We start from the raw sequence: 18,407 nt of genomic DNA, 5'->3' as shown, positions 1-18,407 counted from the left end.
AAGGATTGTCGGGTAATGCGATTTAATATTTACTTTGGCACAGCAAGACCGTCTATTTAGATGTCATGTCTCCACGTCAGTGTATAACACTCAGTTCCTTTCAGGGAAGGGTGAATTACTAATGTTAAAGCAAGCCTTATTATATGAAGCCATTTATTTTATGGCTACTTTTAATGACTCTACCATAAGTTTTGAATGATTGAGATCGTCTCACATTTTGCCTCCTTTGTTACATAAAGGCAGACAGCTATCACTGTTCTCAGTTGGAGGAAATCTTTCCTCGGTGTGTAAAAACATCCAATTCAATTGAGTCAACATTTATCACATATCTACTGTATGTTAAGATCTGTGTTCTTGGCCAAACGTGACTTCCCCTTTAAAAACTGCCCACTGCTCTCTCCGCTATGAGTGGAAAGCATCCCTGTAGACGGGATCCTCTTGAGCATTTTAACCTCAGCGGCCCCGCCCGAAACAAGAGGGCAGCGGGGCTCACAGCATGCCTCTGTGAAATCGCAAGCACTGAAGTAGTGCTGTTTGCGCCTGTCCCCTTGCTGGCTCTGTCCATTTCCTCACCAAGTTCTCAGTTGGGGAAAGAGAGGGTATGAAGGAAAGGAGGGAAGGGGAAAGAAGGAAACATGGACCTTGAGATTCAATCATCCCAAGACAGCACCACCTCCTGCAGTTTCATTTTAAATGGAATCTACAAAGCATTTTTAAAATTTAACTCGACAGTTTCCCAAGACTTGGTTGTTCAAAGTGGACCAGATAGAGAGGCAGTCAAGGAGAACCCTGGGCTTTGAAGTGGAGGAAACCTGGCTTTGAATCCTGGCTCCACCATATGCTGTTCAGTCTTCCTGTCCCTTTTTGTAAAACACGAGAGTGAAGAAGTATGTCCCGAAGGATTGTTATGCGGATTAAATGAGACCAGGAAGATGACCTAAGAGAGTGTTTCCTTATCCATGAAATGGCAGGAGCGCGGCCTACCTGAAGGTGATCATGTAGGGAGGGATTGATGAGAAAGACGGAGGAAAGAGCCCAGCACAGTGACCCCTGCTCACGAAATGCACCTTCCCTAACGAGCCGGTCAGGCCTGCTCCCCTAGCGTGCTGGAAATGGCAGAGGATCTGTCATTGGCTTCCCACCCAGCAGAGGCTCTGCAGCCAGCCCTGGGGCCAGCCAGGCTCCTTGCAGTATCCTGCAGCGTGCAGTTTTTTTAAGCCCATTCTAAGACCTCCCATTCGAGATCAGAAATGCAGAAGGGGACTATATTGGTGGAGAAGTGAACCTAAAGGTGATTTCTCAAGGTTTCTCCTGCGACTTTTACGAAGGAATGGTCTCACCAGCACTTTATTGATGGCTGACCCCAGCATCTATGAATGGGGCCCATCTTCCCATATCTCCTTTTCCTCTGAATCTTTTTTGATTGTTTCCTGTCTTTTGGAAAGGTACTTTTTTGTCCTCTGTGAATGTAGGTGGCTTCAATATGTCAAATGCAGCAAATTTCACTCTAATAATAAACACGAATTAGGACCTACTCTGTGCCAGGTATCGTGCTAGATTTCTAATACCATAGCTAAAACTCGTCCATCTCTATGCCTTTGTTTCTTTTCAATCCGTCATTCACATTGCCGCTGGAACAATTGTTCTAAGATGCAACCCTTGTGTTATCCCTCACTTAAAATTCTCAACGGATTCCCATTACCTATGCTAGCTTTTTCCAAGAGGTGTTCCAAACAATAATTCTATGGAAAAAAAAATTTTTTAAGTAAAATGCTGTGTTAAACAGAGTTGAATAAGTTGTTTTGTTTCTTTTTGCTATTCTCATAAGAGTCCATTTTATATTATCCTAATGTTCCCTTTGACCCCTGGAAGAAGATACTGTCCAAAGTCCTCTTTTCCCACAGAAAGTCTGTGAACAGTGTGAGTTTGAGAAACGTGCACCTATAGGATGAAGTCAGAGTCCTTGTTGTTCAGGTCCCTTTCTGGACTTCACCACCCACTTGCCACACTATACCCATCTTAGTAGAATGTCCACCCCTTCCGCATTCCCCGTCTCTCCTCTTTCTCCTAGCCAAGCTCACATAAAGTGGCAACTGGTATAAAATCATCACGAGCTCCCCAGGCAGAGTGAGTTGTTCTCTCTTCCAAATTCCAGTTGCACCTTGAATATAAACCATATCACCTTGTTGTCATTAGTGGTTTGTATGTATGACTCCTGAAGTTTATACTTCAGAACCAGAGCCATTTTTTTCACAAAATGATAACATATATTTTCCACTTCTTCTTTATAACAGCATTCAAACACATAAACATTAATACAATCAATACTTAACTGTACTGATAGTTACCATTCAAGAAATTATGTTCAAATCACAAATGGGCTGTGGAATTGCACTTGTCTTTGGATTCTCTTCCATTGCTTACTAGCTACAGGGCTTTGAGCAAATTACTCCAACTCTGCAAGCCTCAGTTTTATCATCTATAAAGTAAGAGAAATGAAAACAGCAGGGCCATTGAAAGGTTTAGATAAAATGTTTTTAAAGTGTCATGTCTAATACACATCACTGTGTAGGTCTTTGGTAAATTCACATGTTGGTGTTGCCATTGTAAAGCACTTGGCAAAATACTTCACTCAAAGTGGGCACTAAACGAATAGTAGTTCCAGTTCCCTTTCGTGTCCTTCTAGAAGTTTTAAATCAATCTGGAGAGCAGCAGCTTATCATCTAAACTAAATACATACTTATGCGACAATAATGATGTGGTCACAACCATTTCCTTGTAAACTCTCAGTGGAGACAAGGGGTAATGATTATTATTACCCTTCAACACATTATTAGGCCAAGTAACCTGTTCCTTCTTGGAATCCACTCATGATCTAACGTAGGGGAGGTTGATGCAGATAAACAGATAAATTGATGCCCACAGACCAATAAAACAAATTATTTGCAACCTAGGCAGAGCATTGTGCGAAATGTAAAGACAAACAAATCTCAGTCTTGCCCTTGGAGACGGGACAGGAAGTGTACCAGCAAAGGATTCATATTGCAGAAGATGTAAAGAGTCTTGAGAGAGTGGAAGGGAGGTGCCATGAGATCAGAGAAAATGCACAGGTGGATCTGCAAAAGGCTTGATGGATAAGATGAAAAGATACAGAGATGAAGTAGGGGCATTCCAAGCAGGAAGTGTAATGTCAGTAAAGGCCCTGAGGGAGGGAACACTTGATATGACACAGAGACGTAGTCCAGTTTGGTTAAAGCATGTGGTATACAAGAACTTCAGAAGTGAGAATTGTGTTCTGTGGGAATTGGGGAGTTATTGAAAGGGAGTGACTGAAATAGCCCCATCGTATAGGAAGTTTCCATTTCTAGCAGTAGAGTAAATACATCTGGGGCCATGTTCAAGTGAAGACAGAGAGGGGAGCATTAGTTCATGGCTTAAGTCAAAAGGAGCTCACCCACCTGTGGTCAGCCAAATCCAACTTCTCTATCTCGGGATGCTCTCACTTCTTTAAGCTGTGTCGTCGTTGTTTAGTAGAGTTGGCTTTAGTGTCGGTTTGTCTGTATGTTTTAGCTTTTGTTGTTATTGCTTCTGTCTTTCTTTTGAATTTCAAGCAGCCCCTGTAGTGCCAGCCATAGAACTTTGGGAGTTGATGCCATTTTTTAAAAGCAAAGATACCATCGTCTATAAACAATAATGATGCATTTATTTCAGAGACTCTTAAAAAAAAAACCCTAGTATTTATTTTATTTTTGGCAAAGTCATATTTAAATCAATAAAAAGTGATAAAACAAGTGAAATGACCATAGTCACTGATCATTGGGGAATATGTGCTATTTTAACTATGAGCTCTTGGTAACCAGTGTAATTATTCATATTTAACAGCTGCAGCGTGTAATATTTTTATTTTGCTGCATTGCCTATGGTTAGAGAGCAGGCTAGAGATGAAAACTTTGCTGTATTTTAAATCCACCTACTGGCTTGAGTGTCTATAGAACTCTGGATATTTTTGAAACGAAAATCAAATATCCATTGTTTTATAGAATAAATGCATTTTTGACCACTTGCCTATTAAGAATCCTAAAATATCAAATTCTATTTTGCCACTGACTTTTGTTATAAAATCAGAAATAAGTTCCTTTGGAAATGTTCATTTTGAGAAATAAGTCATATTTAACAATCCAGCCAGTGTTTCAACATATATTTAAAATAAGAATGTTCCTGCAATATATTAACATTGCTCAAAATGATCCTTAAATGTGTGCAAAATAACTAATTTTGCTTTTATGAAGATTTCAAGGAAAGAAATAGGAGCTGAAATGAAAAATTATATATATATTTGAAGGAAAAAAATTACTCAGCTATATATATTTGTTCCTTCAATTTATGTTTGTTAAGTAATTGATAATTCTCTGTATTAGGAATCCAAAATTAATTGTCATCTGGCCCATGCCCTTCATTCTCTTATAACCTGGCATAAGGAAAGTATCATTTAAACAAGCACGTTTACATTGTGATGTGCTAAGTACTCAATAGAGGGATGAGACTGTGCTGGGGAAATACAGCAGGAGAGACTAACTCCGCCTTCACAGAGAAGGTGGCACCTGAGCAGGGTATTAAAGGGTGAGTAGGAGTTTGGGGCCATCGGAAGAGCACAGTCTCTGGAGTTGGACTTCCTGGTTTAAATCTTGGCTCTTTCACTACTTCTTAAATGACCTTGGACAAATTACTTGTTTCTCTGTACCTTCATTTTCTCCTCCGTAAAACTGGGATAATATTTGTAGCTACATCCAAGGCCGTTATGAAGAGTTAGTGTATGTAAGGAACTTAGGGCACTGCCTTACACATGAGAAGAGCTTAGTGCACGAGTTCCTGTTTTTCCATCATTAAGAATGAGAGTAAAGTTGGCACAGCGGAGGGAACAGGGTGCTACATTTTTAGTCTGTAAAAATGCAAAATGCCACCTAGCTGATGGCTTCTACAAATGAGCAATTTAACACAAGATGTAGAGAAGAAATGGAAATAGGGTAGAACCATACAGAGGCCCTGATTGATGAGAAGGGGACAGAGTTACCAGTCCACTTCCTGAGTCACTCTGTGACAGGCACCTCAGGTTATCACCAAGTGGACACCTGGTGCACAAGCAACTCCTTTTTCCATACTAGACAGTAAGTTTCGTGAAACTGTGGCAATTGAAGAATGAAACCCATTGACTAACACACAACTGAGGAGGCCATAAAAAACTAATACAACAATTACTGCATGGGACTAGCTCCTGACCTTCTCCAAGAGTCTGTTTCCTCTGCTGATTTCTGTGAAAGATACTTATATGATTTTTTTTTTAGTTATTTCTGAGATATACATTTTAAAGTAATAACTAGAATTATGACTTATAACATTATACCAGAACATATAAGATTATTAGAAATTTCATGTAATGTGTGAAACATTTATATTAACATATTTCCATAAAAATAACCCAAAGAAAGTTTAGTATTCGTTGTTTGTTTGATTGTTTGTTTTTTTATACTGCAGGTTCTTCTTAGTCATCCATTTTATACACATCAGTGTATACATGTCAGTCCCACTCACCCAATTCAGCACACCACCATCCCCACCCCACCGCGGTTTCCCCCCTTGGTGTCCATACGTTTGTTCTCTACATATGTGTCTCAGCTTCTCCCCTGCAAACCGGTTCATCTGCACCATTTTTCTAGGTTCCACATACATGCATTAATATACGATATTTGTTTTACTCTTTCTGACTTACTTCACTATGTATGACAGTCTCTAGGTCCATCCACGTCTCAACAAATGACTCAGTTTCGTTCCTTTTTATGGCTGAGTAATATTCCATTGTATATATGTACCATATCTTCTTTATCCATTTGCCTGTCAATGGGCATTTAGGTTGCTTCCATGACTTGGCTATTGTAAATAGTGCAGCAATGAACATTGGGGTGCATGTGTCTTTTTGAATTATGGTTTTCTCTTGGTATATGCCCAGTAGTGGGATTGCTGGATCATATGGTAATTCTACTTTTAGTTTTTTAAGGAACCTTCATACTGTTCTCCAGAGTGGCTGTATCAATTTACATTCCCACCAACAGTGCAAGAGGGTTCCCTTTTCTCCACACCCTCTCCAGCATTTGTTGTTTGTAGATTTTCTGATGATGCCCATTCTAACTGGTGTGAGGGGATACCTCATTGTACTTTTGATTTGCATTTCTCTAATAATCAGTGATGTTGAGCAGCTTTTCATGTGCTTCTTGGCCATCTGTACGTCGTCTTTGGACAAATGTCTACTTAGGTCTTTTGCCCATTTTTGGATTGGGTTATTTGTTTCTTTAATATTGAGCTGCATGACCTGTTTATATATTTTGGAGATTAATCCGTTTATTCGTTTGCAAATATTTTCTCCCATTCTGAGGGTTCTCTTTTCATCTTGTTTATGGTTTCCTTTGCTGTGCAAAAGCTTTGAAGTTTCACTTGGTGTCATTTGTTTATTTTTGTTTTTATTTCCATTACTCTAGGAGGTGGATCAAAAAAGATCTTGCTGTGATTTATGTCAAAGAGTGTTCTTCCTATGTTTTCCTCTAAGAGTTTTGTAGTGTCTGGTCTTACACTTAGGTCTCTAATCCATTTTGAGTTTATTTTTGTATATGGTGTTTGGGAGTGTTCTAATTTCATTCTTTTACATGTAGCTGTCCAGTTTTCCCAGCACCACTTACTGAAGAGACTGTCTTTTCTCCATTGTATATCTTTGCCTCCTTTCTCATAGATTGGTTGACTGTAGGTGCATGGGTTTATCTCTGGGCTTTCTATCTTGTTCCATTGATCTATGTTTCTGTTTTTGTGCCAGTACCATATTGTCTTGATTACTGTAGCTTTGTAGTATAGTCTGAAGTCAGGGAGTCTGATTCCTCCAGCTCCATTTTTTTCCCTCAAGACTTCTTTGGCTATTCAGGGTCTTTTGTGTCTCCATACAAATTTTAAGATGATCTGTTCTAGTTCGATAAAAAATGACATTGGTAATTTGATACAGATTGCATTGAATCTGTAGATTGCTTTGGGTAGAATAGTCATTTTCACAATATTGATTCTTCCAATCCAAGAACATGGTATATCTCTCCATCTGTTGGTATCATCTTTAATTTCTTTCATCAGTGTCTTAGAGTTTTCTGCATACAGGTCTTTTGTCTCTGTAGGTAGGTTTATTCCTAGGTATTTTATTCTTTTTGTTGCAATGGTAAATGGGAGTGTTTCCTTAATTTCTCCTTCAGATTTTTCATGATTAGTGTATAGGAATGCCAGAGATTTCTGTGCATTAATTTTGTATCATGCAACTTTACCAAATTCGTTGATTAGCTCTAATAGTTTTCTGGTGGCATTTTTTGGATTCTCTATGTATAGTATCATGTCATCTGCAACCAGTGACAGTTTTGCTTCTTCTTTTCCAATTTGTATTCCTTTTATTTCTTTTTCTTCTCTGATTGCCATGGCTAGGACTTCCAAAACTATGTTGAATAATAGTGGTGAGAGTGGACACCCTTATCTCATTCCTGATCTTAGAGGAAATGCTTTCAGTTTTTCACCATTGAAAATAATGTTTGCTGTGGGTTTGTCGTACATGACCTTTATTATATTGAGGTAGGTTCCCTCTCTGCCCTCTTTCTGCAGAGTTTTTATCATAAATGAGTGTTGAATTTTGTCAAAAGCCTTTTCTGCATCTATTGAGATGATCATATGGCTTTTATTCTTCAGTTTGTTAGTATGGTGTATCACATTGATTGATTTGCGTATATTGAAGAATCCATGCATCCCTGGGATAAATCCTACTTGATTGTGGTGTATGATCCTTTTAATGTGTTGTTGGATTCTGTTTGCTAGTATTTTGTTGAGGAATTTTGCATCTATATTCATCAGTGATATTGGTCTGTAATTTTCTTTTTTTGTAGTATCTTTGTCTGGTTTTGGTATCAGGGTGATGTTGGCCCCATAGAATGAGTTTGGGAGTGTTGCTTCCTCTGCAAATTTTTGGAAGAATTTGAGAAGGATGGGTGTTAGCTCTTCTCTAAATGTTTGGTAGAATTCACCTGTGAAGCCATCTTGTCCTGGACTTTCGTTTGTTGGAAGATTTTTTTTTTTTTTTTTTTTTTTTGCGTTACACGGGCCTCTCACTGCTGTGGCCTCTCCCGTTGTGGAGCACAGGCTCCAGACCTGCAGGCTCAGTGGCCATGGCTCATTGGCCTAGCCTCTCCGTGGCATGTGGAATCTTCCCAGACCAGGGCACGAACCCGTGTCTCCTGCATCGGCAGGCGGACTCTCAACCACTGCGCCACCAGGAAAGCCCTGCTGGAAGATTTTTAATCACAGTTTCAATTTCATTACTTGTGATTGATCTGTTCATATTTTCTGTTTCTTCCTGGTTCAGTCTTGGAAGGTTATGCCTTTCTAAGAATTTGTCCATTTCTTCCAGGTTGTGCATTTTATTGGCATAGAGTTGCTTGTACTAGTCTCTTAGGAAGCTTTGTATTTCTGCGGTGTCTGTTGTAACTTCTCCTTTTTCATTTCTAATTTTATTTACTTGAGTCCTCTCCCTGTTTTTCTTGATGAGTCTCGCTAAAAGCTACCAGCTTTTAGTTTTATTGATCTTTGCTATTGTTTTCTTTGTTTCTATTTCACTTATTTCTGCTCTGATCTTTGTGATTTCTTTCCTTCTGCTAACTTCGGGTTTTGTTTGTTGTTCTTTCTCTAGCTCCTTTAGGTGTAAGGTTAGATTGTTTACTTGAGAATTTTCTTGTTTCTTGAGGTAGGCTTGTATAGCTATAAACTTCCCTCTTAGAACTGCTTTTGCTGCATCCCATAGGGTTTGGATTGTCATGTTTTCATTGTCATTTGTTTCTAGGAATTTCTTGATTTTCTCTTCGGTTTCTTCAGTGATCTCTTGGTTGCTTAGTAATGTATTGTTTAGCCTCCATGTGTTTGTGTTTTTTACGTTTTTTTCCCTGTAATTCATTTCTAGTCTCATAGCATTGTGGTCAGAAAAGATGCTTGATATGATTTCAATTTTCTTAAATTTACTGAGGCTTGATTTGTGACCCAAGATGTGATCTATCCTGGAGAATGTTCCGTGTGCACTTGAGAAGAAAGTGTAATCTGCTGTTTTTGGATGCAATGTCCTATAAATATCAGTCAAATCTATCTGATCTATTGTGTCATTTAACGCTTGTGTTTCTTTATTAATTTTCTGTTTGTATGATCTGTCCATTGGTGTAAGTGAGGTGTTAAAGTCCCCCACTATTATTGTGTTACTGTTGATTTCCTCTTTTATAGCTGTTAGCAGTTGCCTTATGTATTGAGGTGCTCCTTTGTTGAGTGCATATATATTTATAATTGTTATATCCTCTTCTTGGATTGATCCCTTGATCATTATGTAGTGTCCATCCTTGTCTCTTGTAACATTCTTTATTTTAAAGTCTATTTTATCTGATATGAGTATTGCTACTCCAGCTTTCTTTTGATTTCCATTTGCATGGAATATCTTTTTCCATCCCCTCACTTTCAGTCTGAATGTGTCCCTAGGTCTGAAGTGGGTCTCTTTTAGACAGCATATATATGGGTCTTGTTTTGTATCCACTGGCAAGCCTGTGTCTTTTGGTTGGAGCATTTAATCCATTCATGTTTAAGGTAATTATCTATATGTATGTTCCTATGACCATTTTCTTAACTGTATTGGGTTTGTTTTTGTGGATCCTTTTCTTGTCTTGTGTTTCTCACTTAGAGAAGTTCTTTCAGCATTTGTTGTAGAGCTGGTTTGGTGGTGCTGAATTCTCTTAGCTTTTGCTTGTCTGTAAAGCTTTTGACTTCTGCATCGAATCTGAATGAGATCCTTGCCGGGTAGAGTGATCTTGGTGTAGGTTCTTCCCTTTCATCACTTTAAGTATATCATGCCACTCCCTTCTGGCTTGTAGAGTTTCTGCTGAGAAATCAGCTGTTAACCTTATGGGAGTTCCCTTGCATATTATTTGTCATTTTTCCCTTGCTGCTTTCAATAATTTTTCTTTGTCTTTAATTTTTGCCAGTTTGATTACTACGTGTCTCGGCGTGTTTCTCCTTGGGTTTATCCTGTATGGGACTCGCTGCACTTCCTGGACTTGGGTGGCTATTTCCTCTCCCGTGTTAGGGACGTTTTCGACTGTATTCTCTTTAAATATTTTCTCAGGTCCTTTCTCTCTCTCTTCTCCTTCTGGCACCCCTATATTGCGAATATTGTTGTGCTTAATGTTGTCCCAGAGGTCTCTTAGGCTGTCTTCATTTCTTTTCATTCTTTTTTCTTTATCTGTTCTGCGGCAGTGAATTCCACCATTCTGTCTTTCAGGTCACTTATCCGTTCTTCTGCCTCAGTTATTCTGCTATTGATTCCTTCTAGTGTAGTTTTCATTTCAATTATTGTATTGTTCATCTCTGTTTGTTTGTTCTTTAATTCTTCTAGGTCTTTGTTCAACATTTCTTGCATCTTCTCGATCTTTGCCTCCATTCTTTTTCTGAGGTCCTGGATCATCTTCACTATCATTATTCTGAATTCTTTTTCTGGAAGGTTGCCTATCTCCACTTCATTTAGTTGTTTTTCTGGGGTTTTATCTTGTTCCTTCATCTGGTACATAGCCTTCTGCCTTTTCATCTTGTCTGTCTTTCTGTGAATGTGGTTTTTGTTCCACAGGCTGCAGGATTGTAGTTCTTGCTTCTGCTGTCTGCCCTCTGGTGGATGAGGCTATCTAAGAGGCTTGTGTAAGTTTCCTGATGGGAGGGATTGGTGATGGGTAGAGCTGACTGTTGCTCTGGTGGGCAGAGCTCAGTAAAAGTTTAATCTGCTTGACTGTTGATGGGTGGGGCTGGGTTCCCTCCCTGTTGATTGTTTTTCCTGAGGCACCCCAACACTGGAGCCTACCTGGGCTCTTTGGTGGGGCTAATGACAGACTCTGGGCAGGCTCACGCCAAGGAGTACTTCCCAGAACTTTTGCTGCCAGTGTCCTTGTCCCTGCGGTGAGCCACAGCCACACAGCCACCCCCCGCCTCTGCAGGAGACCCTCCAGCTCTAGCAGGTAGGTCTGGTTCAGTCTCCCCTGGGGTCACTGCTCCGTCCCCTGGGTCCCCTTGCGCACACTACTTTGTGTGTGCCCTCCAAGGGTGGAATCTCTGTTTCCCCCTGTCCTGTCAAAGTCCTGCAGTCAATTCCCACTAGGCTTGAAAGTCTGATTCTCTAGGAATTCCTCCTCCCATTGCCGGACCCCCAGGTTGGGAATCCTGACATTGGGCTCACAACCTTCACTCCAGTGGGTGGACTTCTCTGGTATAAGTGTTCTCCAGTCTGTGAGTCACCTACCCAGCAGTTATGGGATTTGATTTTACTGTGATTGCGCCCCTCCTACCATCTCATTGTGGCTTCTCCTTTGTCTTTGGATGTGGGGTATCTTTTTTGTTGAGTTCCAGTGTCTTCCTGTCGATGATTATCCAGCAGCTAGTTGTGATTCTGGTGTTCTCGCAAGAGGGAGTGAGAGCACGTCCTTCTACTCCGCCATCTTGGTTCTGTCTCCATATTTATGATTTTAACAGATATATTTAAAGCTCTGAGTCAGGACGTTTATATAACATAACCATTAAAATCATGGAAGGTACAATAAGTTACAATACAATAAGTTATTTGTCCAGTAAAGCGTTAGTTATTAAAGCATCTAAGTCGGGATGAAGAAAGTAGAAAATATAATGGACAATTATATAAAACCAGAACCAAAGAGTGATTAAATAATCACTAAAGTAGCCAAAACTTGAAATCCATTGATTTTACAATTAGCAGCAGATAGAGGAAGCAAGCCTTTCTGCAGTCCTGGCTTGGACAGGCACATCATGATTATACTGGTAATCGGTTCCCTGGCTTACAAATTCTGCACAGATGACTTGCTTTATACATTGCATTTCTATTTAATCAGACATGCCTACCTTTGTTTCATTTTCTGTGAAATAGGAAATCAAGGAGAAACTGGATTCCAGTCACAAGCGAGATATAGAGGGCATGGGAGTCCCAGAAATCAAGTACGGAGACTCTGTCTGCTTTGTCCAACATATAGCCAGTGGTCTCTGGGTGACCTACAAAGCACAAGATGCCAAGACATCCCGCCTGGGACCCCTGAAAAGAAAGGTGAGGGGTTAGAAAGGCTGGAAGCAACTAGGCAAGAGAAGTGATTGTGAGAATCAGGTGAACATGATGTATGTTTACTTCTTACTATTCTTACTATTCTGAAGAGTGATTTCTGTGACAGATTGTGTAGCCTAATGTGGTTACTCTGACCTCATGTTCAGTGGGGAAAAAAAAGAGCTACATAGATGACAAATCTGTGAGGAGAGGGTAGAATATGTTCCATGTGCTCTAAAACCTGAACTAAAGGACTTTTGGTGGTATGCTGTTTTGGGAGTATCCACATCATTGCGCCTTTTATTTAAGTGGATACTTGAGTTATTATGCAGTTTTCATAATATACAGACTAAATAGAATCTCCACAAAGAAAAAGGCAGATAGCATGATAACAAGCGCACAGGAACCAACGTGCAGAAATAGGAGATACCTATTTAGGAATGATACTGTATTCCCAGAGAATGAATGCAGATCTGAGTGGTCTGTCACAGCCTGCTACAGTGGGAAATCTGGCTTGGATACATACAACATCTTTTTTCCAGAAAGTCAATTGCCATAATAGGGTTTCTTTTGATAGGAACCAGAAAATAGATGCTCCAGGCATGATAATTTTTTTTTTTTTGAAAACCCTTAACAAAACATGGGTTTGGGTAGCCAAGGAGTCCCATAATAAGGTTCTAGGAAGCACTGTACACTGTGTTTTCTATATGTCAGCCTAATGGGAGGTGATGAAAAGTTTCCCAGAATGCTGGTTATTGTAAGAAAGGAGGTTGGGAGGAAACCATAAAGTAATAAATAGCTTATTTTTGTATAAAGTAAAATGTACCAGGAAAATATCCAGAAAGGGAAAATAAAATTACAAAGAGGAGGTAGAAAATAGAATAAGTAAGAGGCCACAAAGACTAGCTTGTATGAACCCAGCCCTTCCTCTGCCAACAATTATAAAGGCTGGATTAAACACAGAAACAAACCGTTTGAAGGCTTCCACAAGCAAGGCACCCAGGACATGGGTACTAAAGATCCCAAATAGAATGTAAGTGCACTAAGGTGAGTTCCTCCTTTGTCACCACTTTCCCCTCAGCATTTTTCTGAGTTGCAGCCCAAGGAGTGGGGTCTTATGTTAGTTTCACCGGGCTGGGGAGACATATTTGTGATAAGGTCAGTCGAGGTTTCTGGGACTTGAGGGGCCACATTCCCCAGTGGAGGAAACTATAGAAACATGAACCTGAAATTCTATATGCAGTTTCCCCTAGCATCTTAAGCTGACTGTGGATAGAGTATGAGGCTAAGATAGCGAACAGAAGGTGCCAGCTATGGTGGAGAAGAGCAAAGCAGAGATGTGGACAGTATGACAGTACTAGGAAACATAGTCCATAGTCGAAGTCCCTCAAGCTGGAATGGCCCCTGAAAATACAGTAGGTTTTCAGCTGCATCCCCAAAAGGGCTCTAACCCAGGAGTAAGGGCTGCACCCTGGAAATAAGGGCAAATTGAAAATCGATGCCAAAGGCCCATCATCTACCCTAACAGCCAATGAGAAGAAAATTAAATCCTCTAAAGAGTATGATAATATCATCTAGAGTTTCCACAGTTTTTCATACCTACTAAGATAAGAATGACATTTAAGAAAGTAGAATTTGTGGATCTTGGCTGTAATTCTGTGTGGGTGGGGACACAGTTGAAGGACCCTGTCAACTAGGAGAGATCCCAGTTTACGGTGTTGATTTATTGTGCCTACCCCTGACTTTTTCATCTGGCCATACTCCAGAGATCCATTTAATTGCTGAAATGTGCATGTGGATTTGGGAGATGCTTCCAGAAACTCTCTCTAAATGGTGCCATGATGCTCAGCCCTTCATAGGGCTGCCCGGCTCCATTTCGCGAGGAGCCAGTTAAGTTCCCCTCTATAAATACAAAGAATGTCCAATCTGTGTTAAGCATTTTATGAAACAAAATGGGAATTCAGAAAAACCAATCGGAAACAGACACAGTGAAAAACCTGACGAATGATACTTCACCTTAAAGGAAGTACCTTCTTTCCATCTTGGGCTTCTGCTCTCGGGTTACGGAATTCCTCCGAGAGAAAAAGGACCTTAGGAAGGACCTGAGCTGCCACGATCAATAGGATACATAATAACAACATTCTAACAGCTGCATTTCCCCCATTTCTCATTACTTTCTTGTTTGGTTGGCTGGTTTGAATGTGTTATCTGAACAAGCAAAACCTAAGGTCTTTAGGGACTGACCCAAAAGCTGGGACTGAGGCCAGAGGTCTTTTTTCGAAAATGAACATAAACTTGTACAAGCCAGCATTCTACTTCCTGGGTGAATTCATTAAATCAGGATATGCTTTCAGAAGAATAAAAATAAGGAAGAGATTTTCACGTGGAAAGGAAAATAAGTTGTTTCTTTGTGCTAAAAATGAGATAACAAAAATCCTTATTCTCAGGATATTTTTAGAGCCACATATTTCATTGTCATAGAGACCGACTGACCCCCATCCCCCTTCCCCAGGACCTACAAATGGCCTCCCCTCACTTACTCACCATCCAGAGGAAACCATGCCAGGAACTTGAATCAGGATTTGGCCCTGACTTGAACCACAGTCAAACCATCCCAGTTAATAACAGTATATATTTGGCCCTTCTAGAGAAAAAAAAACAGCTGACCTCCACGCCAAAAGATGCCAGCCCCACCCAAAAATTCTATCATGATGTCACTGGTGAGCAATAAGTATACTAGCTTCCAGACAACTGATCTGAGATCAGTAATATATCTCCCCTTATAACAGATATGCATCGAGTACATTTTATATTCTAGGAAACATGCTAAATGACTTACATGTAAATCATTGAATCCTCTAAACAACCCTCTAAATAACACCTGCAGATGGTGAAGTCAAAGCAGAGGTTTGCCCAAGGTCACACAGCGGGGATGTGGCCTAGCAGGATTAGAACTCAGGTCAGCTGATACCCAGGCCCAGGCTTTCAAACCCCCTCTCTAGCCTCCATGAGAAGCCAACTACCATCTCGAGCCGCTTCCCCAGTTCTACAGTCAGCTAACTCGGTGTAGTTGTCACTCAGGAGAGAAAGCCATGCCTGATCCCAGTAGAGGGTTTTATTTTAACTTGTCTTTCTTCTTTCTTGGTTTATCTCTGGAGGAAAAGGCTCTGAACAAAGTGATTTTTCTCATCTCCAAGGATAAGGTTTTGTGTTCATTTTAAGAGAAAAATCTATCATAAAATACGTTTTCACCCTTTCAAATTGGCCATCTAGACCCAAGGAATTTATTGTAACTCACATCACAGTGGCACATGAAGTTTCATTTTCATCAAAGCACCGTGTCTCAGGAATGAGTCATAGGTCAGCAATAGGGAGTATGGGGAAAATAACTTTGTTAATGTCCCACTTTCAAAATGGGCCTGTGGGGAACTTGACTGGGGAGAAGGAGTACAAGGGATGAGGGAAATACTGCCAGAAACGTTGACTCTCCAGCTGTGTAACCTGGAACTGGTGTCCTTGGCTCTGGGGTAGGTCATACTCCATCAGGAAGGCCACATGGATGACGGGTTAACACTGCAGAGATGCCAGCATGAGGAGTCCCAGGCTGCCCGGATCATCCGGAACACGACCGCTTTATTCAGCCAGTTTGTGAGGTAGGTGAGCTCCTTCCCTTTCTCTGCTCGTCAGTTTCTATTTTGTGGCCATGCAATCCCACCAACCATCCCCTGTTAATACTATGAATTTTCAGGAAATAAGTATGCACCAGCAAAGAGTTTTGCCAGAAAGAGCTTGGGATTGAAACTTATTTCCCAGTAGGTAAGCTCCTCCCAGCTTCACTCTTGGCCCAACAGATGCCCAAGACGCATTAGTTATTCAGGTTGGTGTCACACACACCCAAGGTCTTCTCATGAAAATTAAGTGGAAAGATCTGGAGTGCTTTAAGTCCCATTTGTATTAGTGCGTGAAGCGGGGAGGAGAGAGGAGTAATGGATCCACACCCTCTGTGCTATTTAGAAAGGCTTTTCTACATCATTCAGAATTGTTGCTGTGGTTTGGTTCCAAGGAGATTTACGTGGAAGGCTCGGGTTAGCCACCTATGGCTGGGACTTAAATGGGGGAAAGTAACTTAGCCTGCTTGGATCATAATTCCTCCAGCCTCAACAGTGCTGCCCAAACAGAACTCTGTGGATTATGTTCACCAGTTACCACGAGGAAGGGGTTCTGTTGTAAACAGTGCAGTGTTGCAAGCCATCCTTCTCTCATAGGAAAATTTCTAAAGCCTAGAGGGTTTCAGTTGTGTGTGTGAATTTGCATGAAATGAGAAAAAATTTTTATACTTGTATTTTCCTTCCTGTTGAACCACTGTGATCCAAGGGATGTGTGTTAGTTAGGATACAGGCTAAGCTGCCATTGTGGTTCAGAATAAACTTTTATTTCTTTTTCAAGTAATAATATAGGGGAGGCAGGTGCTTTGGGGAAAACAGACCATGCCGCTACTGGGGCTCAGTTTTCTTGTTTGAGATCTCCTACAGGTTCTTAAAGTATGTCCCTGGACCAGCCCAGCAGCATCACCTGGGAACTTGTTAAAAATACAGATTCTTGGGTTTTACCCCCGACAGACCTACTGAATCAGACACCTAGGAGTGGTACCTCAGAAAAACTGAGTTTTAATGGGCCCTGCAGTTAATGCTGATGCTTGCTAAAGTTTACAAACCACTGCCCTGGAGTAAAGGTCTTAACCTTGGCCAGATGTTAGATTCATCTGGGAAGCTTTTAACACCCTGATGCCCAGGTGGCATGTCCAAACAATTGCATCAGAGTCTCTGGGGTGGGATCCAAACACCAGCTTTTTATTAGCACTCCCCAGAAAATTCTTATATTCAGCCACAGTTGAGAACCAACTGTGCTGGTATGTATACTTCATCCGCGTGATTAAAAATAGCTTACTGGGGCTTCCCTGGTGGCACAGTGGTTGAGAATCTGCCTGCCAATGCAGCGGACATGGGTTCGAGCCCTGGTCTGGGAAGATCCCACATGCCGCGGAGCAACTGGGCCCGTGAGCCACAATTACTGAGCCTGCGCGTCCGGAGCCTGTGCTCCGCAAGAGAGGCCGCGATAGTGAGAGGCCCGCACACCGCAATGAAGAGGGGCCCCCGCTTGCCACAACTAGAGAAAGCCCTCGCACAGAAACGAAGACCCAACACAGCCATAAATTCATTAATTAATTAACTTAAAAAAGAGCTTACTAATACCATGTCTGAGGTCCATCCTGAAAAGATGGGAAGACAGAGGAAGTAGAGTGCAAGCCATTTCTTTTTTAAAAAAATATAACCCAGAATTAGATCACCTTATCTTGCATCCTATTGGCTAACAGTAGTAACATGGCCACATCTAGCTGAAGGAAGGCTGAGAAATATCACCTCTGGTTGGTTGGCTATGTACAACTCAGGGGTCCTGATACTAAATTGAAGGCAAGTAGACAATAGGGGTATTCCTGCTACAGGGTGGGACTGAGACCTGCAAATCAATGATCTTTTGTCTGCTTTTGGCTCTGCCACTGGTTTTCTGTGAACCTTGAGCAAAATATTTCCTCCTTTTTATTCTGCATTACATCCAGACTGTTCTCCTTCTTCAAAGAAAGAGCCTAAGAACGAATGGCTTGGTATGGGCAGAAAAAATTAGCTGCATGTACACATGAAATTTCATATAGTCTGGGCTATGACCACAACCATCACCATAGGGAGTGATGTTTTATTAATGTGACCCTCAATTCTCTCAACCTCTGTCCTTATATCTTTCTTAAGTCAGGGGCCCCTACCTCACACATATACAAAAATTAATTCAAAATGCATTAAAGACCTAATGTAAGACCTTAACTATAAAACCTGGAGTAGAAAACATAGGCTCAAATCAGCATGACCTTGAATTAGGCAATAGTTTCTTCAATATGGTACCGAAAACAAAACCTACAGAAGAAAACGTAGATAGATTGGACTTTATCAGAATTAAAAGCTTTTTTGCTGTGAAGGGCACCATTAAGAGAGTGTAAAAACAACCCATGATATGGCAGAGAATATTTGTGAATCATAGATCTGATAAGGGATTTGTATCTAGAATAAAGAACACTCACAACTCAGCATTAAGAAGACAAATGGAACCAATTTAAAAATGGGTGAAGGATCTAAATAGACATTTCTCCAAAGAGGATATATAAATG

General features: G+C 40.7%; 1 protein-coding gene across 1 annotated transcript in view; it reads left to right on the top strand.

The window, feature by feature from the left end:
- Positions 1-18,407, top strand: part of RYR3 (ryanodine receptor 3) — a 550,597-nt gene that overhangs the window by 270,542 nt on the left and 261,648 nt on the right. The window contains 2 exon segments of the mRNA XM_079909615.1: positions 12,023-12,196; positions 15,722-15,843. Of these exon segments, the coding sequence (XP_079765741.1) occupies positions 12,023-12,196; positions 15,722-15,843 (296 nt within the window).

Source organism: Stenella coeruleoalba (genome assembly GCF_951394435.1).
Source record: "Stenella coeruleoalba genome assembly, chromosome: 2".
Lineage (NCBI taxonomy): Eukaryota > Metazoa > Chordata > Mammalia > Artiodactyla > Delphinidae > Stenella > Stenella coeruleoalba.
Note: the sequence above shows the minus strand (reverse complement) of the source record. Positions and strands in the feature narration are given on the sequence as shown.